At 35.4% G+C, this 25133-nt stretch overlaps 1 protein-coding gene across 3 annotated transcripts in view; it reads left to right on the top strand.

Annotated features, from left to right (window-relative positions):
- MARCHF5 (membrane associated ring-CH-type finger 5) overlaps window positions 1-25133 on the top strand; it is a 46853-nt gene that overhangs the window by 12438 nt on the left and 9282 nt on the right. Inside the window, exons 2-4 of one of the 3 annotated variants that reach the window (XM_081157531.1) lie at window positions 2319-2521; window positions 8650-8727; window positions 22673-22803. In XM_081157531.1, coding sequence (XP_081013657.1) covers window positions 2319-2521; window positions 8650-8727; window positions 22673-22803 — 412 coding nt within the window. Of the gene's footprint in view, window positions 1-2318; window positions 2522-8649; window positions 8728-17650; window positions 17752-22672; window positions 22804-25133 lie in introns of those variants that run through there. The other 2 variants (XM_081157529.1, XM_081157530.1) reach the window with 2 other exon arrangements.

The raw sequence follows: 25133 nt of genomic DNA on the forward strand, positions 1-25133 counted from the left end.
ATATATAGGATCAGAAATGAAACCAAGTATGTTGAAATACAGCTATTAAAATATTAAAAATCTGACATAGTAATATGAGCTTTAAAACATTAAAATATAAGGTCTATTGTTTATATGATTATTCTAGGGCCATCTCTTATATCCAGTTTCTCACACTCTATCAAAATTGTTTGGGTTAAACATGATGGGAAATCTGCCCCAAACTGGTTAATCTAAAAACAAACAAACTGTGGGTTTATGTATGTGAGCAGTGCAGAAGTATATTTAGTTTTAAGCACAGCTTGATTCGTGTCTCAAACAAAGCGATTAGTTTCCATCTTTCAGTTTCCTCTGGGTTCTTTAGGCTCTACATGGTGGCTCTCCTGGCAGCAGTAGCCTCACACCCTCATTTAGTCTCACACTTTTTCCTGCTTTCTACATAGTCTTCCTATATTTTGTTACCAAAATGATATATCTCATTTCCCAGATGTATACAGATATATTTACAAAATCACCTCAGTTGTGGGGGAAATATATAATAACACCTTAATTAACTGGCCTATTTATACTTGTCAGTTGAAATTTTATGCAAAAATTGTAGATTAAAACTCAAACCATGGATAGTGGTGATAGTTGCACAATGTCAGTGTACTTAATTCTACTTAATCATATTGTTCAAAATGGTTAAAGTAATACATTTTGTTATGTATATTTTACCACAATACAATTTTTAAAAAGAAAAAGGTGGTGGCATTTTGGGGATACCATAATAAGATAGTGTGAGGGTCCAGACAGTTTGGCTGAGGTGGGTTAGAGAGCCAGCATGCTAAACAGTGCTGCCTACCTCCCATTACCTAGTTCGTATGAAACTTGACTGAATTTGAAAACTGAGTAAAAATCATAATTTTGGATATATGTTATATGAATTCAGTTCCTTTTTTCCCCCCGTTTTAACTGGAGCACACAATTAAAATTCATGTTCTACAGTAACTGGAGACCTCACCCATCTATAGTACCTGACTATATAATCTTTCCTGTTGAGCATAGTTAAGCTAATTATTCTGACAGAAGTCACTTACCTAATTAAGTGAAAAATGCACAGTAGGTAAGAAGCTTTAATTAGCGGTTGTTTCCAATTGTACGTTCATACTCTATTGGTGGAGGGAGGGGTGGAGGGTGTGAATGGAGTCACTGAGTTAAATTGTATTTTCCCTAATGGAACTTGGTGTAAAAACTTGTGTGTTTATTGGGAGAAAAATAAGGAATTGCAACCTAATTCCACAAGAACAAATTAGATCTCCTGAAGTACCTATAAAAGTAAAATGGAAAAATGCTTTAAATTTAACCATCTCAGTAGAATTTTTTCTTAATATAAGAAGCATCCCAGACTTAAGACTTTGAGACTTCAAATGTAATAAATATTAACTCCCCAAAAAAGGAGCTCAGTGGTTAGAGCATCGGCTCTTGGACTGAAGGGTCCCGGGCTCGATTCTGGCCAAGGGCACGAACCTTGGTAACAGGCTCAGTACTCCCCCCCCCCCCCCCGCTTGGGGCTTGTGCAGGAGGCAACCAATCAATGTTTCTGTTTCTCTCTCGCCTCCTCCCTCCCTCCCTTCCTCCCTCCCTCCCTTCTTCTCTGAAAAGCAATGGAAAAAATATCCTCAAGTGAAGATTTTAAAAGGAAAAAAAAAAGGAAAACCGGTCATACCTATAATGGAATCATATAGGCCCAAATTGATCATTGTCATTATCCTAAAACAATTTATCCTGATGTCTTCATCTCTTCTTCCCTTTTGCTTTTTTTTTTTAATTTAATAATCTTTCTCTTTTCTTATAGTTATGCTTTACCAGAAAGAGAAATGGGCGGGGGTTTTCCCTCAGTTGAAAATTGAATGAGACCATGTGTGAAATCACTTGTGCAATACTTTAGTTTTCCAAGTTCAAGAGGTTAAAAGGTTAGTGTTAAAATGGGAGAAACACTGAATTTCACATATTTCTTTGCTTACCACTCCTCAAAGAATTATTAAGTCTTAAAAAACAAAAGCAGCCTGAGGCATTGCTTCCCTCTGGTTCATTATAAAAAGTAAATTACTAGAAAGATGGAGGAAATTACATAAAAACAAAATTCAGAAAAAAAAGATTTTGCAGATGACTACAAAGAAAAACAGAAGAAGAACTATTCTACTGGAAGTGTATTGGTTTTGTCTCCTTAGTCTTTTAGTGTAGAATAGAGGTTCTGTAATATACTATAGTAGGCTCATTCCATTAAGTGAGAGCTGCAGTGGAGAGAAGGATGGGGTCTTAAAAATAATGTCATTACTTTCTCTCTTAATTTACAGAAGTTGCTGGGTATGCTTTGCCACTGATGAAGATGATAGAACTGCTGAATGGGTGAGACCATGCAGGTGCAGAGGATCTACAAAATGGGTGCACCAGGCTTGTCTGCAGCGCTGGGTGGATGAAAAACAAAGAGGAAACAGTACAGCCAGAGTGGCATGTCCTCAGTGCAATGCTGAATACTTAATAGTTTTTCCAAAGTTGGGTAAGAAGATCCTTAAAAGCAACAAAGATATATGTGATGTTATTATCCATAACTCTGTAATCTCAGGTTTATTTTAAAGTGAGCCATCTCTGCTTTTTTGTGAATTTCTTACTCCCTTTCTGTTGTTTCCTCTAAATATCAGGCATTTATTTGTTTTGCTAACAGTTTACCTTATCATTAATATATCCCCAGATCCATCATTTGTCTGTGCATTAAATGTTTTCATTTGGTTGCGTGGATAGAGAACTTGAACCTCTAACCTTGTGTATAAAATCAAATAACAAAGCTATAATAAAAAGCTGACTAAAGAGCCTCATTCTCTGGAGACCATTGCTGTAGGAAAAAGAAAACAATAGTGTGTTCTTTCTAATACTTACCCTTAATTCAATATTAAGGAATAAAAGTAGGGAAATTAAAGATTTAGTAAAAGATTTAACAACGTTAAACTCATCTTTGGAATCCAATTTATGTGGTTATCTTGCAAGCAAACTGCTTTCCTTTTTCTGCGAATTGGTGAGCCAGGAACAACCAAAGGTCTTTCTAGCATTGAAAAAAAAGTATAGCAGACTTGAAAGGAAGCCATAACTAACACTGATACTTACTTAGCATGTTCCATTACAGGCCATGTGTTTATGAACTGGTGTCTTTCTCTTTGTTTGATGTTTATGCCAAGCCAGTTGTAAACATTTTTAATATTCTTGGCTGTAATCAAGAGGTATGTGAAGACAATTTGGGTTCTGAGAAGGAAGGAATGACTTTTGGGGCGAGTAGGTTCAAGGAGAAATTGGAAATAATTATTAGATATGCTGCTTTTTCTAGGTGCCATACTTATTGAAGTAAGGCCTATGTTTTTAAATGAGGCAACATAAATGTAGGTAATGAAGTGCTTTTGTAATGTGAGAAGATTAATAATGGCAAACAAAATTACCATGGTTGTCTGTATTTCTCTAGCTTAATGCATATGAAGAAAGGCTAGGTTCCTATATGAAAGGAAAGTAGCATAGTAGAGAAAGTAGTGTTTCTCAAACATTTAGGTGGGTCTTCATGCACACTACTGATTTTAGAGAAAGTAAACACAAAAGAGTGATCCAAAATTTTTTATCATAATATCAAAGCAGTATTTTATTTATTTATTCCTTTTTTAAATATATCTTTATTGATTTCAGAGAGAGGAAGGGAGAGAGAGAGAGAGAAACATCAATGATGAGAGAGTTGTCATTGATTGGCTGCCTCCTGCATGCCCCTGGCCAGGGATCGAGTCCACAACCCCGGGCATGTGCCCTGACCGGGAATCAAACCTCGATCTCCTGAATCCTAGGTCAATGCTCAACCTCTGAGCCATGTCCAGCCAGGCTCAAAGCAGTATTTTAAATAATTTAATGGGGAAACCATTACTGCTGCAATCTTTAACCACATTGATATCTGGCTCACTAAAGTCAAAGTTAAGATTTCGTATTTAAATGTTTCTTTCTCTTATTTCTACTAAATTAGATATCTTTAACTGTTTTGGTATTGGAGTAATACTGGCCTCAGAACAAGTTGGGAAGTGATCTCTTAAATTTTTTGTGAAGAGTTTGTGAAGGATTGGTGTTAATTCTTTACATGTTTGGCGACAGTGAAGCTGTCTGATCCAGGGCATTCTTTATAGGAAGTTTTTTATTACTAGTTTAATCTTTTTATTTATAGGTCTATTTAGATTTTCTATGTCTTCTTGAGTCAGTTTTGGTAGTTTGTGTCTTTCTAAGAATTTGTTCATTTCATTTAGATTATCTGATCTGTTGGAATATAATTGTTCATAGTATTCTTTTATAATCCTTTTTATTCCTGTAAGGTTGGTACTGTATTAATGTCCCCTCTTCGATTCGTGGTTTTAGGAATTTGAATCTTCTCGTTTTTCTTGGTCAATCTAGTTAGTTTTATCAGTTTTGTTGGTCTTTTCAAAGACTCAACTTTGGTTTCATTGATGTTTCTCTTTTTATTATTTTCTATTTTATTTATTTCCACTCTAGTCTTTATTATTTCCTTCCTTCTGCTTGGTTTGGGTTTAGTTTGCTTTTCTTTTTCTAGTTTTTTTAAAGTTGGAAGTTTAGATTATTTAATTTTTTTAATAGATTTTAATTTTAGAGCAATTTTAGGTTCACAGTAATTGAGAGGAAGATACAGAGAGAACTCATATACTCCCTGCTTCCTCCTCACATGCATAGTCTCCTCCATCACCAGAGTGCTATATTTGTTACAGCTGATAAACCTATATTGATATATCATTATTACCCAAAGTCCATGGTTTATATTAGGGTTCATTCTTGGTTTACATTCTATGGGTTTGGACACATGTGTAATGTTATGTATCTACTTTTAAAGTATAATACATAGTGTTTTCACTGTCTTCATATTTTTTACCTTTTTCAGAATGTCATAGAGTTGGACTCATACAGTATATATAGCCTTTCAGATTGGCTTCTTTCCATAAGTAATACATATTTAAAGTTTCTCCATGTCTTGATGGTTCATTTCTTTTTAACATTGAAAATATTCTATTATCTTGATGTACCCCAGTTTATCTATTTACCTACTGAAGGACAACTTGGTTGCTTACAAATTTTGACAGTTGCAAATAAAGCTGCAGTAAACATCTATGTGCAGGTTTTTGTGTGGACATAGTTTTCAACTTATTTAGGTAAATACCAAGGAGCATGATTGCTGGATCATATGGTAACAGTATGTTTAGTTTTGTAAGAAACTGCCAAGCTGTTTTTCAAAGTGGCTATATATTTTGCATTCCCATCAGCAAATGATTCCTGTTGCTTTATATATTTTTGTCAGCATTTGGTGGTGTCAGTGTTTTGGGTTTTACATGTTTAGTGATATTTGTCTTCTGTCTTCTTTGGAGAGGTGTCTGTTAAGTCTTTTGATTAATTTTAAAATCAGATTATTTTCTTGTTGAGGTTTAAGTATTCTTTGTGTATTTTGTATAAGTCTTTTTCAGGTATGTCTTCTGCAATTATTTTCTCTCAGTCTGTAGCTTCTCTCATTTTCTTGATCTTTTTTCAAAGAGAGTGGAAGGTGGGGGAGGGAGAGAAATATCAATGTAAGAGAGACACATCGATTGGCTGCCTCCTGCACGTGCCCCAACTAGGGCCGAGGATTGAGCCTGCAACCGAGGTATGTGCCCTTGACCGGAATCAAACTGAGACCCTTATGTCCGTGGGCCTATGCTCTAACCACTGAGCAAAACTGGCCAGGGCCCTTCTTTTTTAATGTAGTCATTTACAGTTCTGAATTTCTAAGGACTGCTTAAATCTTTTTTGACCTGTTGATTATTTAGGAGTGTGTTGCTTGATTTTCACATATTTGTAAATTTCCCAAATGTCTGTTATGGATTTCTAATTTCATTCCATTGTGATCAAAGAACATACTTGGCTTCTGTCCTTTTATGTGTATTACGGCTTGTTTTATGGTCCAACATGATTATCTTGGTGAATGTTCCATGTGCTCTTGAGAAGAAAGTGTATTCTGCTGTTGTTGTTTGGAGTGTTTTATAAATATCTAGTTGGTTCATAGTACTTTCTTTTTATTGTTGAAAGTATTACAGATGTCCCCTTTTTTTCTCACATTGATCCCCTCAACCCCACATCAGCCCCACCGCCGGGCCTTCCCCATACTATTGTCTGTGTCCATGGGTTATACATTTATGTATATAAGTTCTTTGATTAATCTCTCCCCACCCACTCTGCCACCACTGCCTTTCCTCAGATTCCTCAGTCTGTTCCATGCTTCTGTTTCTCTGGATCTGTTTTGTTCATCAGTTTATTTTGTGCATTATATTCCAGTGAGATCATGTGATACTTGTCTTTCTCTGACTGGCTTATTTCGCTTAGCATAATACTCTCCAGTTCCATCCATGCTGTCCCAAAGGATAAGAAATCCTTTCTTACAGCTGTATAGTATTCCATGGTATAAATGTACCACAGCTTTTTTATCCACTCGTCTACTGATGGGCATTTTGGCTGTTTCCAGATCTTAGCTAAATAGCTAGTTGGTTTATAGTATTTTCAAGTCCTCTATTTCTGTGTGGCTTTTTTACCAGTCCTTCATTGAAAGAGTGATAGTGAGGTCTTCCACTATTGTTAATTATCTATTTCTCCAGGTCTTTCTATTTTTACTTCGTTTACTTTGGGCTCTGTTGTTAGGTGCATATGTGTTCCTAATTGTTCTATCTTCTTGATTGATTGTCCATTTTACCATTATAAAATGTCCTTTGTTTCTACTAACAATTTTTGTCTTAAAGTCCATTTTAACTGTAAAGTCGACTTTAAAGTATAGGCACTCCCTTCCCTCTCTCATGCCTTAATAAGTTAGTAGTAAATTCATAGGTTACTTTCAAGTCAAATTTTTATTACAGTTTTGTTCTTATTTATTTTACTGTTCTCAACAGAACATCAATTTAAACTTATGTATAGAGTTGAAAATAACTAAAAATCACCCTCAAAAAATGGTTGTAAAATGTTATGTGGAGTGTAAAGCTTAGAAAGGAAAAAGATTTACTAGGGATAATGAGGGATGATTCCTAGGAGAAACCTTTATCTGAGAGAATTTAGCAAATAAAAATAATAGTTGGTTGGATCGTTGTCCTGTGGACCAAGGGGTTCCTGGTTCAATTTCTGGTCAGGACACATATCCAGGTTGCGGGTTCCATCCTCAGTTGGGGCTCATGCAGGAGACATTCGATTGATGTTTCTCTCTCACATCAATGCTTCTCTCTCTCTCTCTCCCCCTTCCACTCTAAAACCAATAAAAAATAATGACAACATTAACAGTGGTATTAATAGCTGTTATTTGCTAACAGTCCACTGACATTTGCCAGGAACTATGCTGGTCACTTTGCCTGTATTATTTTATTTAAGCCTCTCAAAAGCATAGTAGATATTGTTCTTATTTTACAGATAAGAAAACAGAGTCACCAAATTTATTTATTTAATGGAAGCCCATGGGCTTCTAGCAAGTAAGTGAAGGAGGCAGGGTTTTAAATTGCTAAATTTCTTGTTACCGTTACTCAGTGAAACAGCTACCAGGCCACATATGGATAAGAAGTAGTTTTATGTACCATAAAAGTAGGGAAGTAGGAAGTGTTAACTTGAATATATTTGAGATAGTATTAATGAATAACACGTATGGGTCTATTCTCCTTTTTCTTTATCTTGATATTTGCCCTGGTGGAAATAGAAAGGAATAACAAATTATGTGAAAGAAAAGATGCAGCAACTGCAATATCTCATGGGCAATATTTCCTGTGACTCTTTTAAATGTTTGAGTTTACTTTATGTATTTTCCCTCCAGATAATATATTCACATGGGCCAAAATTCAAAAATACAAAATTCAATGAAAATTCTTTTTACCATGCCTGCCAACCATGGTGCCAAATACTTTTCTTGTTACAAAGCTCTGGTGTTTCATTCTGGGGTGTTTCTCTTCTCTCTCTCTTTCTCCCTCTTTCCCCCTCAACACACACAATCTGCAAACATTAGGATAGAGTTAAAAGAACAAACAAGGGAGGGGGAAATACCAGGGATCAGCAATTATGGGGAAACCATTTCTACTCCTAGGCCTGAAAGTACAAGGAAATCAGAAACTAGAGGAGGGAAAGGTTGCCTGAAGATGCTATTTGTTTGTTCAGCCTCCCAGTGATTGAGGCAGGTTGGAGAAAAACGAGTAAATCTGGAGAGGCAAACAGAATATTGAGCACAATTAGGTTATATGTTAATATATCCTAGACTAGTATACTAGACATCCTGTTCTATACTTGCTTTTTTCTTAGCACTATATGGTAAATACCATTTATATTATATAAAAAGAGGGCTTTTTTTTTCTTTAGTTACATAGATGTATGGTTATTTATATAACCACTTTCCTGTTGACAGACATTTAGGCTGTTTCTAACCTTTACTAGTACAAACAGTCCTGTCATAAACCACTCTGTAAAATAATTGTATGCAGGTTTGCAAATATATCTGTAAGATAAATGACTAGAGTGGAATTGCTGGGTCAAAGGGTGTATGCATTTATAACACTAATAGATATCGTCAAGTTGGCTTTTGTAGAGATTATACCTATTTAATCTTCCCAACAGTATATTGGAGTGCCTGCTTTTCCATTGCCTATACTGCTGCCTTAGCATTGATCAAAGCTCAGCAGAATGTTCGCTCAGGTATTTTATTTTTCTTTTATTATGAAGTATTTCATTGGTTGAAATAGAATATATAACTGCATATGAGGAATAAGGACTAATAAACTGTGACCCATTTACTTTTCCCTCAGTTTTAGAAATAAAGTATCCTGGTGAGTTCAGTTTTTTATCACTAAATAATGACTTTCATCTATAATAATGCTTTTTTGTGTTAAACTTGTAATAATATATGGTAATATAGAATAGATATAATAATATAGCTACACCAGCTTTTTGAAAGATCAACTTTTTATCTTGCGACAATTTTTGACTTATAGAAAAATTATAAAGCTAGTACAGAGTGTTCCCATATATTCTATATCCAGTTTCCTCTTTTATTAACATCTTATTTTAGTATGGTACATTTGTTATAATTAATGAATAAATATTGATAATTATTATTAACTAAAATTCATACATTATTCATATTTTTAAAAATTTTTGCCTAATGTCTTTATTCTTTTCCAGAATATATTTAGTCATGTTTCCTTAGGCTCCTCTTGGCTGTAACAGTTTCTCAGACTTTCCTTGTTTTTGATGACCTTGACAGTTTTAAGGAGTACAGGTCAGATGTTTTGTAGAATGTCCCTCAATTGGGATTTGTCTGATGTTTTTCCCATTATCTCTTGGGGTCAGGAGTTGGGGGAGAGCAAGACCACCGAGGTAGAGTACCATTTTCATGTCACATCAAGGGCATATTACTTATTACTGGTGATAGTCACCTTGATCATCTGGCTAAGGTAGTGTCAAGTTTCTCTACTGTAAAGTTACTCTTTTTCCCCCCTTGTATACCAGTTTTAATGTTATCGTTGCATTTGCCCTGTTCAGCTTTTCTCATCCTTTTATTTTCAGTTCTTCTGAGTTCACTTTTACATTCATTGTGATAATGATATAGTTGGGTTTTTACTGTCAAATTTTGTGCATTCTATTTGTCCTACTTTTTAAATTTTTATACTTTATTTTCCTATTTAAGTGTATATTCTTGAAAAGTCTTAGCTTTTATCTCTTCAGATATTGCTTTTCCCCCATTTTCTCCATTCTTATCTTCTGTAACTTTGATTAGAGTTATGTTAGATATTTTAAGTTTATCTTTCATGTCTCTTCACTTTTATGTTTTTCATCATTTGGTCACTCTGTGCTACAGCATTATAATTTCTTCTTAACTGTTACCCAGTTCGCAAATTCTCTTCATCAGTGTCAATGTGCAGTTTTGGAGTTTTTCTTGTCTTTTGCTTTTTGTTTTTCTGTAAGTTCTAATTGTTTCTTAAATGTGCCTGGTCATTTTTTATACTCTCTTGCTTCTTGTTTATTTATAAATTATCTTGTATTTCATTCCATAATTTGTATGATCAGATTGGCAATCTCATTATCTGAAGTCTTTGGTAGCCTAAATCTCTTGTTTTGCTTCTGCCTCTTGCTCATCTCGTGGTGCTTTATTTCCCTTGAGTGTGGGGATTGTGTTCGTATTTGTAGGCTGTGGATATCCTTAAAGTGAAGGGACTCCAAAAAGGATTTGCAAGGTTGCTACTAGGCTGTAATTGCTATAATCTCTGGGCTTGAGATTTCTCCCGTAGCACAGATTTTGCCATGAAGTCAGCATGCTAGTTTACTCTATAGTTACTAATTATTAGAGGAAACTATCATCCTTGTCATTCTTTTCTTCTTGACAATAAGACAGTTTTCTTTGTTGCCTCACTTTATTGTCATTTGGTGTGTTTTTTTTCTAGTTTACCCTTTCAGGGTTCATATAACCCTTTTAAGGGTCTGCTTTGTATGGACCCAAGACAGTATCAAACAAACAAACAAACAGTATTTTAGCCTTTATCCTTATAATTTTTTGATTGGAGAGAAAGATCATTTGTCATCATAGAATATCCCATTTTCTGGATTTTATTATTACTCACACTGCAAGAATACTTAGGTAGTATGTTGCTCTATCTCTGTCCCTAGCGTATCTTATAAACTGCTGGTTAGATCTCATTGGTGAGGTTATGAATTGGTGGGGGTTTTTTGCAAGAATATTTCATAGATGGTTCTGTGTACTTCTTATTACATTACATGAAGAAATTAAAAATGTGAACAGACCAATAACAAATAAGAATATCATAAACCTCCCAACAATGAAAAGTCCAGGACCAGATGGTAAGAATAAATGCCAATCTTTCTCAAACTCTTTTAAAAATCGAAGAGGAAAGAATACTGCCAAACTTGTAAGTTCAGCATTACCCTGATAACCAGAAAGCCAGATAAAGGACACTACAAGAAAACTACATGCCAATATCCTTGATGAATATAGATAGAAAATTCTCAACAAAATACTAGCAAACCAAATTCAACAACACATTAAAAGGATCATACATCGTGGTCAAGAGGATGGTTTAACACCTGCAAATCAATGGATACACATTAATAGAATGAAAGATGACAATTATATGATCGTCGTATTAGATGCAGAAAAAGCAACAAATTGGGTACGAAAGGAATACTTCAACATGATGATGGCCATATATGACAAACCCATGGCTAATATCATACTTGGCAGTGAATGGTCAAAAGCTTCCCCATGAAGATCAACAAGACAAGGGCATCCATTTTTACCACTCCTGTAGTACTGGAAGTCCTAGCCAGAGCAACTTGGCAAGAAAAGGATATAAAAGGCATCCAGATCGGAAAGAAAGAAGTAAAATTGTCTTTGTTTGCAGATGATATGATCTCATATATAGAAAATCCTAGACTACACCAAAAAAAAAAGTCAGAGATAATAAACTAATTTAGTAAAGTTGCAAGATAAAAAAATCAACATACACAAATAACTTGTGTTTCTGTACACTAACAACAAACTGAAAAATAAAACAAGCTCATTTATAATATCAAAAATAGTAAAATGCTAGGAATAAAACTAAAATTTATAAGACATTGATGCAAGAAATTGAAGAAGACACAAATGAAAGATATCCCATTCATGGATTAGAAAAATTAATATTAAAATGTTCACTCTACCGAAAGTCATCTATAGATTCAATGCAACCCCTATCAAAATTCCAATGGTATTTTTCACAGAAATAGTAAAAATAATCCTAAAATTTATATGGAACCACAAAAGACCCCTACTAGCCCAACCAATCTTGAGAAAGAACAAAGCTGGAGGCACAACACTTTCTGATTTCAAACTATAAAACAATACTACAAAGCTCTGGTAATCAAAACAGTGTGGTACTGGCATAAAAACAGACACATAGGCCAATGGAGCAGTATCAAGAACCCAGAAATAAACCCATGAATATGCGTTCAGCTAATATTTGACAAGGGAGCCAGGAATACGCAGTAAGGAAAGAATAGTCTCTTCAATAAATGGTGTTAGGCAAACTGGATATTCACATACAAATGAATGAAATTGGACCCCTATCTTAAACCATTCATAAACATTAACTCAGAATGGATTAGAGATTTCAGTCTAAGACCTGAAACTATAAAACTTCTAGGAAAAACCATAGGGAAAAGCTCCTTGACACTGGCCTTAGTAATGAGTGCTTGGATATACACCAAAAGTACAAGCAGAAATAAACAAATGGGACTACATCAAACTAAAAAGCTTCTGCACAGCAAAAGAAACAACCAGCAAAATGAAAAAGCAACCTATGGAATAGGAAAAGATACTTGCAAACCATCTAAACAAGTTCTATAACTCAATAGCAAAAAAAAAAATCCGATGAAAAAATAGCCCAGCTGGGCATGGCTCAGCAGTTGAGCATCAACCTAGGATCCAGGAGATTGTGGTTCAGTTCCCGTATATATTTTTTAAAAATGGACAAAGGATTTGAATGGACATTTTTTCCAAAGAAGACATGCAAATGGCCAACAAATGCATGAAAAGATGCTTATACTAATCATCAGGAAAATGCAGATCAAAACCACAATGAGATACGACCTCACACCTGTTAGAATGGCTGTTATCAAAAAGACGAGACAAGTATTGGCAAGGCCGTGGAGAAAAGGAAACTCCTGTGCAGTGTTTTTTGTGGGTATGTAAATTGGTATTACCACTATGGAAAACAGTATGGAGATTCCTCAAAAAATTAAAAATAGAACTACTATATGATCCAGCAATCCCACTTCTGGGTAGATATCCGAAAGAAAGAAAGAGAGAGAGAGAGAGAGAGAGAGAGAAAGAGAAAGGAAGAGAGGGAGGGAGGGAGGGAGGGAGGGAGGGAGGGAGGGAGGGAGGGAGGGAGGGAGGGAGGGAGGGAGGGAGGGAGGGAGGGACTGTCTTGAAGAGATACCTGCACCCCCATATTCACTACAGCATCATTCACAATAGCCAAGACATGAAAACAACTTATGTGTCCATTGATGGATGAATGGGTAAATGAAATGTGACACACACAACACACACACACACTGGAAAATTTATTATAATATTAAATATTTTTTTAGACATAAGGAAATCCTGCTTTTTGCAACAACATGGGTGGATCTTAAGAACATTATGCTAAGTCACAGAGAAAGACAAATGTTGTATGTTCTCACTTATATGTAGAATCTAAAATAGCCAAACTCAAAGAAATAGTATGGCGATTGCCAGGGAGAGGGTGATATTAGGAGATGTTAGTCAAAGGATACAAACTTCCATCTAAAAGATGGATAAGGCCCAGCCAGGCATGGCTCGCTCAGCAGTTGAGCATTGACTTAGGGTCCAGAAGATCTCGATCCTCAGTAGGAGGCATGCAGGAGGCAGCTAATCAATGACTCTCTCATCATTGATGTTTCTATTTCTCTTCCCCTCTCCCTTCCTCTCTCTGAAATCAGTAAAGATATATTTTAAAAATAATAAAAAAATAAAATAAGTTCTGGGAATCTAATGGTGACTATAATTAACAATACTGTATTATATACATGAAAATTAAGAGAGTAGATCTTACGTGTTACCACAAAAAGTGGTAATAATGTGGGAGGATTGAGGTGTGAACTAAGCTTGTGGTAATCATTTCTCAGTATATGTGTATATTGAATCATATTGTACACCTTAAACTTACATGTGTTATATGTCAGTATCTCAGTAAAGTTGGGGAAAATGTGTAGTTTTTTTTTTTTATGATAAGAATGACCAGTGGATATAGGTATCACCAGCCTGGTGCATCCAATAAAGTTCCCTGTCAGTTTCCTCCTACTGGTTTTTAGCAGAAATTGATCATTTTCCTTCATTGCTTCTAGATCTATTATTTTATTAAGTAGTATAGAAGAAATAAATTGTAACTCTTTCATTCTTTCTGCATTTATTAGCTTCAAATATTTATGTAAAGATGAACTGAAAAGGGATTTCTGGGTCAGGGTGAATTGTACATATACTTTTGCTGGATATTGCCAAATTCGCCTTTATAGGCACTATACCTTGTGTATATCCAGCTTCAATGGATGAGTGTGCCTGTTTGTCGCAACTTTGCCAATAGAATTTGGCAAACTAAAATTTTAGCCAATCTGTTAGGTAAGAAAAGATAGCCCATTGTTTTAATTTATGAGTGAGGTTGTTAAACTGTTATAAAGCAAGTAACAGTGTTGTAGGATTGGAAAAGGATATTATAAAGTATTAAATATATTTTTCCCAAATTTAAAAAATACTTCTTTCATGGCTTCATGAAATTTTTATGGGATTTTTACATTTTTTATATTTTCTAAGCTATCAGCTATCATCTAAAAATAATCTGCATTGTGTTCCTCTAACTACATGGCCCTCTTATTACTTAAGAAATTCAACCTGTTACTTTTCTGACTGCTCTCATAAAATATATTGTTGGCTTATATAACTGCTTAAAGACGAGTATAGCCTTAAGAATTCAAGTGCTGCCATGGTCAGTGTCACAGGTTCTGTCAGTAAAAAAGCATACCATTGGATGAGGATTTAAAAAAATTCAAGTGCTTTCTACAGTTTATACTGAGCCATCAGAAGTATTTATTTTTACTTTGCTTTATATCTAGGGGTGATCAAGATGAATTTAAAAACCAAAATCCTATTCCATAGTGATTCCATCTTTAAATACCCTTCTGTTATCGAAGTTTGTAGTTAGACATCTCATTAGGTCTTCTTTGGCCCTCATTTATACACCTTCTAGTGAGGCAAATGACAGACTAGGATACTTACAAAATAAGGATTCTTGTGTTTATTGCTGGATCACTTCCAGTCTTGTTCACTAAGATTTAAAAGTAGATTGATTTTAAGAAATTTCTTCAATAGTGTGAGACTTTCTGGGTGCACACTATATGTAAATACAGATAGCTGAATTATAGGTCCAAAACATAATTAATTGCAGAATATTTTAAAAAGCAGTTGCTAATTACAGGTCTAAATTCTTAAGTCTGGTGTCTTTCTTCTCCCTCTTTAGTCCTAGATTTCCTGGTTCCAAGAATTTTCCTCCTCTTTCTTGTCCCAGAACTTTAAGCAAAATGGATCTATCTTTTATTTCTTATGTGAGAATTTCCTGAAAGTCTTGTTTTTATACCAGAGCCTTATACTGTAGATTTTCCCTCAAACATACCTGTTAGATTATACCTCCTATCCCAGATCTCTGTCATGTTTTACTTAATCGTTTTTGAAAGAACGGCTGATGTTGATTGTTACTGCATAACACTAAATACTATATTAAGAGCTTCATATACTTTATGTTAATTTTCACAAAAATTGAGGTAGATATCTTCGTTGAACAGATGCAGAAATTGAGGTCCAGAGATAGCAGTTTGTCCAGATTCACACAGCAGACCCTGCACAATCCTACCCACCTTATTATGTTGCCTTCTAAGGAACCTATTATAAGTTCATAAAAGGGGGGAAAGAAAATGAAACAGTAATGCCAGGTTGACTTTCCTTGGGGTTATGGTTACCTGGATTTTATAACCCTTTGTTATTCTCTAAAAAGTAGTTTTTCTTATTAAAAAAAGTAATTATATTCTTGTAATGGAAAATTTGAAAAATATAGGTATGTTTAAAGAAAATGTCTTAACAGTTTTTTAGTATATATGCAGTATGTTCATAATACTGCCATCTCTTTTGTATGTATTAATTAATGATAATTGAACTTGATGTTTCATCACACCTTAAACTTTCTCATCTTTTTATTTTGAAAATCAAAGAATTTGATACCTTAAGTATGGTCTTCTACAAAAAGCAGACAAAACTTGTCTTTTCCCTAATAAGTTTTAATGTTTCTTGATCCTTTCCTAACTTCACTCCTATATTAAGCTTCTCTAGATTGATACTACTGTCTCTTTCTTTGTACTCTCTTTGGATACAAAATCTTGTGGATTCTATTCTAGTTTATTCTGACTTTAAGATTAGTTTTCCCTAAATATCCTTTTCATATTGTGCCATGTTCTTAAAAAATCTGATCAAGATTTCTGTCAAATAAACCCCACCTCACTGGTATATCAGCTTTAAAAATATATATAAACCTTTTGAATAAAGTCTTTTATCTAGTTAAAAGGTCTTTTAGCATTCTCCCTTTTCAGATTATCAACTTGAAGTCGAGGTTAAGATTCACTTCCGTTAATTAGTAAATACATACAGCAATTAAAAAAGCTTTAGCCTGGCTGGTATGGCTCAGCGGCTGAGCATTGACCTAGGGTCCAGGAGATCACGGTTCGATTTGCAGTCAGGGCACATGCCCGGGTTGCGGGCTTAATCCTCAGAAGGGGGCTTGCGGGAGGCAGCCTCTCATCATTGATGTTTCTCTCTCTCTCGCTCTCCCCTCTCTCTGAAATCAATAAAGACATTTAGAAAATGGCTCTTTAATCTTTACTTAAAATTTCATTAACATGTATCTATATAGTTTGTATCATACTATCATACATTTATTAATTTTGCCTTAAAATTTTTCAGTTGTTTAATGTGTATGTATTTTTTGTCCCTAACTAGATTGTAGGCTCCTCGGAGGCAGAGGCTAGTGTGATAAATTTTATTTACCTTTATTTTAATGCACAGTAAAATGTTATCTGTACAATAGGTGCTTAATAAGTACTTAATAGTTTACCTTATAACCCACAAATATGCTATGGGTTATTCTATTCTTAGGATAAATTTAAGTTTTCCCTTGGCACAAACTATGTAATTATAAAGAACTACTATGATGATCTTTAGTTACTTTTCTTGGTGATATGCTATGTATGGAGGAATAGTACTCATTTGACTCTGGATCTTTTATTCTAGGTTGTTTGGGTTTTGTTTTGTTCAGGGAGTTTTTTGGTCAGTTATTACTTTGATTAAAAAAGTATCCAAGAGCATATCCTTTCTTCTCTGTTTACAGTTTAATGACTAGCTTTTTATTAAGCAATGTAACTTACAGCCTGAGTTTGCAGGATGTTTGTCCTTACATAAATAATGGTAAACTCTCAACCTACAAGTAGAGCAATCAAAGATTAAACTTACATAAGCTTGCCTGAGGCCTTTAGACCTCTCTTCCAAAGTCTAGTGTTTGAAAACAGTGCTGAATACTAGAAAGAGAGTTAAAACTCTTTACTGTCCCGTGAGGATTCCCACATACTTTTAACTCCTGAGTTGATTGTTGTGATATTATTTCATGTCCTCAATAAAATCTACATTTGTTGACTTGGGACCATATAATTAATAATTTTTTTTAAAAATTCTTTTTTAACAATGGATTGAGTCAGATACTTGCCAGAGTGCTACAGCTAGTTCCTGTGCCATTATATTCTGGTGCCCTATGAAACAGGCCAAAGTGCTTTGGTGTACTGCCAAGTACCATGTGCTGAGATAGCTGTGGCCTAGAGAGTCCCTGAGAGTGATGCCAATCATCATCAAAAAGCATTTTTTTAAGCACCTATCTGTACATGGTTCTATCCTAGGCACTGTACAAAACGAGTTAAACAGACATGACCCCTGCCCCCTGGGAGTTTTCAATCTAAGATGATGCTGACATGGACAGACATAAAGGATATTGAGACAACTGAACAAACATTGAACAAGAACATAAAGCACTAACATTATGCACAAGCAAAGGGGTAAGTGCATTTTGTGGGATAGTGTATAAAGGAAGCCTCTTGGGACATGAGCAGGGTGGGTAGAGCAATTAAGTCAACTTCTGTCAGGTTAGGTTAGTTTTCATTGGGTAGTTGGGTTTTCATACAGACTCAATAAAAATAGAGACAGGACATTCCAGAAACAGTGCAACAAAAAGAAGACTTGGAGCAAGAAGAGAACTTTAAAACTATATTGTTGGACTCTTGGTGACCTCCAAAACTTGCAGTTCTGGGTAGTTCAGAATCTGAAAGTGGAGTTGATGTTTTGACTTAACAAGTTGCCGTTTAAATTGGGTCTAGGGCAAAATAGTTCACTGCAAAGAAAAAACAAAAAACTTAGAAACTTGAGTAGTTTCTGCAAGCAATCTATTTGCTTGTTAATTCTCTTTTTATAAAGTATTGGCCGCTTAACAGAAACCTTGCAGTTCATGGGAGCTACAATCATCTTAGTTATCTTATGAATTACCTAAAAATGCTCATTAAATTATGTTTTGTGTTAGAAACTATAGCACTCGGTAACACAGAAATTATTTTTCAAGAATAGGTCAGGGTATTTTTGAGAATACCTTTCTATCCTTGAGAAAGGTCTTAGGAATTCCAGGTATTATTGTAAGCAGTGCCAGTAGATGTTGAATGCTAAGTATTGCCTGCCCCTCATTCATTAACTTATCTTTGGAGATATGCCTTGAACACCATTCATACATATAGACTTGAATTTAATATATATATATTTTAAATATATCTTGATTTCAGAGAGAGGAAAGGAGAGGGAGAGAGAGAGATAGAAACATCAGTGATGAGAGAGTCATTGATGGGCTGCCTCCTGCACGCCCTCAACGGGGGACCGAGACCACAACCCGGGCAAGTGCCCTGACCGGGAATCGAACCCCAATCGCCTGGATCCCAGGTCGATGCTCAACCGCTGGAGCCATGCCCGGCCGGGCTAGACTTGAATTTAAATCACAGCTGCAGCAAAATTTGAATTTACCCAAAATATTAGGGTGTAGTTATTTTTTTTACAAAAGTTTTTGGGTTTTTTTTAATCCTCACCCAAGGATTTTTTTTTTATTGATTTTAGAGTGAAAGGAAGGGAAAGAGAAACATTGATGTGACAGAGAAGCATCAATTGGTTGCCTCCCGTATGCTCCCCCACCAGGGATCGCACCCACAACCTATTGGTGCATGGAACAATGCTCCAACCAACTGAGCAACCCAGCCAGGGCCAAAAGCTTTTTTATTTTATGAAAGAATTCACAATAGATTTCCTTTTGTCATCCATATGTAAATACAATACTGTTGAAAACATAAGTGGTGAAGCCCACTGAGGCATTAAAAATTCAATAATGCCGTTTTAAAATATTGAATCCTTTTTATGCCCTTACATATTTAACTTGTAAAGTGCATTTTTTCATACTTCTCCCCATTAGAATTGATGTTTTCAAGGGCTGGAGTCTTGCATTTCTTCGCTTCCCATAACTCTTTGTGCTATAATCTGACAATAAGAACCTAGTGGCTATTAGTATTTTCCTTTTATAACCCCCAAGTCATGGGGTAGCAGCACATGATAAGCTTCCTGACAGGAAGGGTTTGGTTTAGTGACTGTCATCCAGAGGACTTCAGTGATTGTTCTTACTCACTAAATAACTTGCCTAGGTAATCTTGAGTTCTCAGAAATACCTCCTGTGGGTGGCAGCTTATAATTCTAATGGTATATTTACCACTAGACATTTAACCTCTTTTAATTATTGAACTAATCTTGGATTACTCTATCTGGAAGAGCCTTGAGAGCTTTAGACAAAATAAGCTTAAGACAAAAGCCTTAACAATTTTGTCAGAAAAACTGGAATTAGGGACCATAAAACACACCCAGTGTCTTCCTTTAATCCAGCGTATTTTTTGCATATGACCCAAAGGGTGAGTAGAAAATGAAGAGTGAGGATTTTGTTTATTTGTTTTTGCTTATACAGAAAGAGTTTGCACGCAATGATTCAGGAAGAAAATTGGAAATTGAGCTAATTTTGTTAGAATCTTCTGAGATCTTTAAAGGAAAGATAATTCAAACATCTCTAGATTGTCTGTGTGTGTGATAGATAAAGGTGATAGTGATGGATTACTTCCTTAGGAATTAAGTTTTTTGTACAAATGGTTGATAAGTTTTTTTAGGAATTAAATTGCTTTATTCTGCCAATAGATAGTTCCAAGTACCCTGTTAAAAAGAGGAAGGAAAGAAGTTACATTGGAAGCATGTAAAATACTGCTTTCCATATAAATTCTGGTTCTCACTGGGTAGGAAATAGTCTTGTAACTTGGGCTCTGTACAGAATAATGAAAAAGGAATACCTAGACATTTTCTTTTTGGAGCTTTTGTTCTAGTTCTGGAGTCAGTGAACTTTTATATATCTATCCATGCTCCAATACAACTTTATTTACAAAAACAGGCAGCCAGCTGGATTTGGCCTATGGGCCATAGTTTCCAACCCCTGTTCTACTATGTGGAAACAATAAGTACATTAGCGTATGTTAGGTGGTAAGTGCTTTGGGAAAAAGAAAACTAGAGCAGAGTAATCAAATAGGAAGTATAGTGAGGTGTAAGTTGGCATGGTGGGACTCTCTGAGATCAAGAAGAAGAGGAACCAGCAAAGGAGACTGAAAAGTTAGTGGCTAGTGAGATGGAAAGAAAACCAAGAGATGATGAGGCCCTGAAAATGGAATGAAGAACCATATAGCAGGAAGAAGGAGGGAATATCTGTGTCAGCTGTTGCCAAAATAAGAAAGCTAAGATTGGATTTAGCTATGCATAGGTTGTTAGTGACCTTGATGAGTAGTTTTGGTGGAGTGGGTTCAAGAGAGAATTGAGTAAGAGTGAAAACACACGTCTTTTGAGGAATTTTGTTGTAAAAGGAGCAAAGAAATGGAGCAATGGGGGAAGAAGGATCAAGTAAAGAGTTTCTTTAAGGTAGAAGAAATAATGGCATGTTTGTATGGAAATCATCCAGCCACGAGTAGGGGGAAAGGATGTGAGAGAGTAGGAGAGAATTGCTGGAGTTGTGGCTTTGCATTGGAGAGGGGATGGGATCTGGTGGATGAGTACATGTGCTGTAGAGTCTGTAGTTCTTATGTGGCTTCAGTTTTCTGATTTAAAAATTATCAGAGAATATGAAAGTTGAAGTGTTCTCTTTAATTTTTGGTACCAGCATTTGAGGGATCTTTGGTGACTCACTGAAATGACTTAAAATGCATATATATTTTATTGATTTTTAGAGAGAGAGGAAGGAGAGGGAGAGAGAAAGAGAAACATCACTGTGAAAGTGGAACATCTAGCTGCTGCCTCCTGCATACCCCCTACCGGGAGTTGAGCCCACAACCTGGGCTTGTGCCCTGACTGGGAATCAAACCAGCAACCTTTTGGTGCATGGGACAGTGCTCAACCAACTGAGCCACACCAGCCAGGGCTAAAATGACTTATATCGTGCCTTCTGAGGAGTTATAAACTTAACCCAGCAAATTTGCATATTTAAAGGATTAAACCCTACGTTATGAGATTAAATAATGATACATATAATGCCTGTGGCACAGCACCTGGAATCGTGCACACTCAAGAAATAATAACTATTAATAGAGGAGGTAGAGTCAGTGTCCACTGAATGCACTGAACTAGGCTTGCTTTATCTATTTGGTCCCAAAACATACCTTGTCATAGTTTTAAATGTTATCTAAGTTAGAATTTGACAATAGTAAGTAAATACGCTAAATTCAAATCATAGGTCCTTTGGTGTCTCTCCAGATGCTCTTTCTACTTCACAATGTGGTCTCTCTTTATACAGTGACATAGTGATATTATTGGCTCCCGCGATCAAGGGGAAGTATTATTCAGAGACTCTGAAGATAAATGCTTGTTGTTATAGTTTTAATTATTTTATCATATTACCATGTTAATTTCTTTGTACAATGAAAATAAATTGTTTTTGTGTATAGTATCCTCCTGTAGATTGTAAGTCCCCAGGGGTAGGTAATAACACTTGTACATTTCTAAGAAAATGTCTCAAGTAATAGATTCTTTGTAGAGGGTATTCAACAACTATTGTGAATACTAAACCACGGTTTCATGATCCTTTGATTAAACTTAGCTATTCAGTTCTTTAGGCCATGCTCTAATTTAGGCCTAAGACCCTTGCACTATTCTGGAAAATTCTGAAGCTAAATTATATTATTGGACTAAATGGCAGTTAATTAGAATACTTCCAAATGTAGCTATTCCAAATAAATTCCAGAGGGAGGTAGTAGCCAGATTTCACAGTTAAGCACATAATAATAGAAGCATAATTGGCACACACAGCTGTTGGAATGCCATAAAAACTGGTGTTATGATCATTAAAAGAAGCTATTAGAGAATAATACTCAACTAATTATAGCATATTGAAAATCAAAGTAAGATAGATTGGCTTGGTGTAACTATAAGAAAATAGCCTTGGTTACTTTCACACACTGTACCAAGGAAGTAATGAGTGAAGTCAAAGAAGTGATATTCTCACCAAGTACTAGAGAATCTAGTAGTGGCCAGAAGTTGTTTGGGAAGGGCAAGCTGAAACAGTAGCCAATGTGATTAAGAGAAGTGAGAAAACTACTTTTATAAGCAACTGTGTTTGAGGCTTTAATCATAGATTTACTGATAATGAACAAAATTTAGACTATTTTAATTTAGGAGGTAAAACTTAGCTATTCATGCAAATGACTGAGAGATTCTAGCCCTATACAAATCTAGGTTTCCATCACATAACAGTTATTTCTAAAGCATCAGAACAACCAACCTCATTAAAATATTTAAGATCTATAAAAAATATTGAACAAGTCATTTTTTAAAATCTCTCTTGTGTTGAAATGTTGCTTGTTTTCTTTGTATCAGGTCCAGTTGTGTACGTCTTGGATCTGGCAGATAGACTGATCTCAAAAGCCTGTCCATTTGCTGCAGCGGGAATAATGGTTGGCTCTATCTATTGGACAGCTGTGACTTACGGAGCAGTGACAGTAATGCAGGTTCACTATTTTACTTTATTCAATAATATTACTTTTGATGTGAAGATCTGTTGAATAGATTTTATTACGAGGGTTTTTTATTTTTAATATATATTTTTTCAATCCTCACCCAAGGATATGTTTATTTTTCATTTTAGAGAGAAGAAGGGAGAGAGAGAAACATCGATGTGAGGGCTGAGGGCAAGGAGCTTTAACAAGTAATAACTTTCTCATGACCTAAAAATAAGAAAATATATAAAAAGCTATATAGTGCCCTGGCCAGTGTGGCTCAGTTGGTTGGACCACCGTCCTGCACACCAGCAGGTGGCGGGTTCGATTTCCTTTCAAGGTGCATGCCTGGGTTATAGGTTCGATCCCCAGTTGGAGTGAGTACGGGAGACAATTGATCGATGTTTTTCTCTCTCTCCTCCTCTCTCCCTCCCCCCTTCCTCTCTCTCTCCCTTCCTCTCTCTAAAATTAATTCAAAGAAAAAAAATTTTAAGAGTTATTCAGTGAAAAGTATCCTTAGTCCTGTCCTTTATTTGCCCAGGTTCTCCTCACCTCCCTGGGTAGCCACTATTATTAATTTCATATATATTCTTCCAAACTTTCTTTGTGCATATGCAAGAAAAAATAAATATGTTCTCTCACACACACACATACACTTTTTTACCCTAAAGAAGCATATTGAAGCTGCATCCCTCTCTTCACAGTCAATTTTGGAGATCTTTTCATATAAGTGTACAGAAATCTGCTTGACATTCTATGTACAGAATTTGCAGCAGTTTATAGCCAGTCTCTTGTTGGTTAGAAAATTTGTTACTTCCAGTATATAATCAGTAACTGTTGATGAAGGTTAGAGACTTAATTTTAAAATCAGTCCCCCGCCCTTGACTCTTCTCTCTTTATATACCTCTTCCTTAAAGATTTTCAGCTATCATCTCTGCTTTTTGTGTTCCAATCTATGTCTTTTGCCCTAATCTTTCCTCAAATCCAGTTCTACAATAGCAGCTTGACCCTGCTCCTTAAATGACTTCTTGTGACTTCGTACTCAATATTATTGAAATCAAACTTATCTTTTTCTCAATTTGAAACCTAAATTTATTCATTATAATTTACCTATACTTTTGTTTTTTCACCTCCTCAATTTACAGCCTACATTCTTAGGATTACCTGTAACTTTCTACTACATAGCCCTATATGCAGTCCACCAACCAAGTCCAACCATTTTTCATTTTGATATGTCTTGGATCTATGGATTCCTTTCCACAGTCTTTACCTCATGATTTCTTGTTACTCCCCATCATAACCTGGATGGCTAACAGGGCCTCTTGATTGATTTTGCTAACTCCATTCTCTTCTATCAGTTTATCTATCCTTTCAAATGAATCTTCCTAAATAATGCCTCCAACATCTTACTTCAAGCTTACCATCTCCTGTGCCTTAAGTAGTTCTTCTCAAAAGCAGCACCTAGATTGGTTAAGCATTTCATAAGTAACTCAATAAACACAGTTAGGTTTATAAATGATATAACTTGCTTTTCTTTAATATAAATTAGTGCATGGAAGAAAAAGGGAGTTAAAAAGGAGGTTCTCAAGTAATGTTTCATTCAGCATCATTTTGTTATGTTGGTGAAATACTGTAGGAATTTAATTCTTGTTTATATCAATTAGCCTATGGTGAAATTAGTTTCATTATTCATCATTTCAATTAGAATCATAGAACCTGTTGACACCATTAAAGTGAGGACTTACTATAAATGTAACATTCCAAATTGCATATAACCTCTTTATGCCAGGGTGCATAGTAAGCAGCCTTTCTGGTTGCTCTGTTGATAGTTATGGTGAGACAGTTTATATAAAGCTTCTTCATAAAATGTGGATGACACCCAAAAATCTGGATATAGTCACTAGAGTGAATCACAAATAGTAAACTATCACTTGTCGTAAGTGTAGTGGATAAAGGTTGTGAACTACTGACTTGAAAAAGATCCCATTTCCTTAATCTGCTTTGTTATGCAGGGTCCTCCACCATCTTACTTAGTTCTGCTTTGAGAGCCTGTTGGACTGTCTCCTCCAACCCCTCTTTATATTGTTTAGTTTTTTTACCTCTGGCCTTTGGCTTTTGTCACCTCCCTGCCTAATACCTATGCTTCCAGTTCCCCCTCTACTAATCCAAATCTAAACCCTCCTTTCAGGCTCAGTTCAGCCACTTTTTCTTGCGTGAAACTTACCAGACAACTGGCCACTGTAATTTCTTCTTCCTCTGCATTGATGGCATTTTTATTCCTCAAATGTCAGCTAATTTTGTGCTGACCTACATATAATGTATATATTTCTTATATAGATTAC

This window comes from Miniopterus schreibersii (assembly GCF_964146895.1).
Source record: "Miniopterus schreibersii genome assembly, chromosome: 14".
Lineage (NCBI taxonomy): Eukaryota > Metazoa > Chordata > Mammalia > Chiroptera > Miniopteridae > Miniopterus > Miniopterus schreibersii.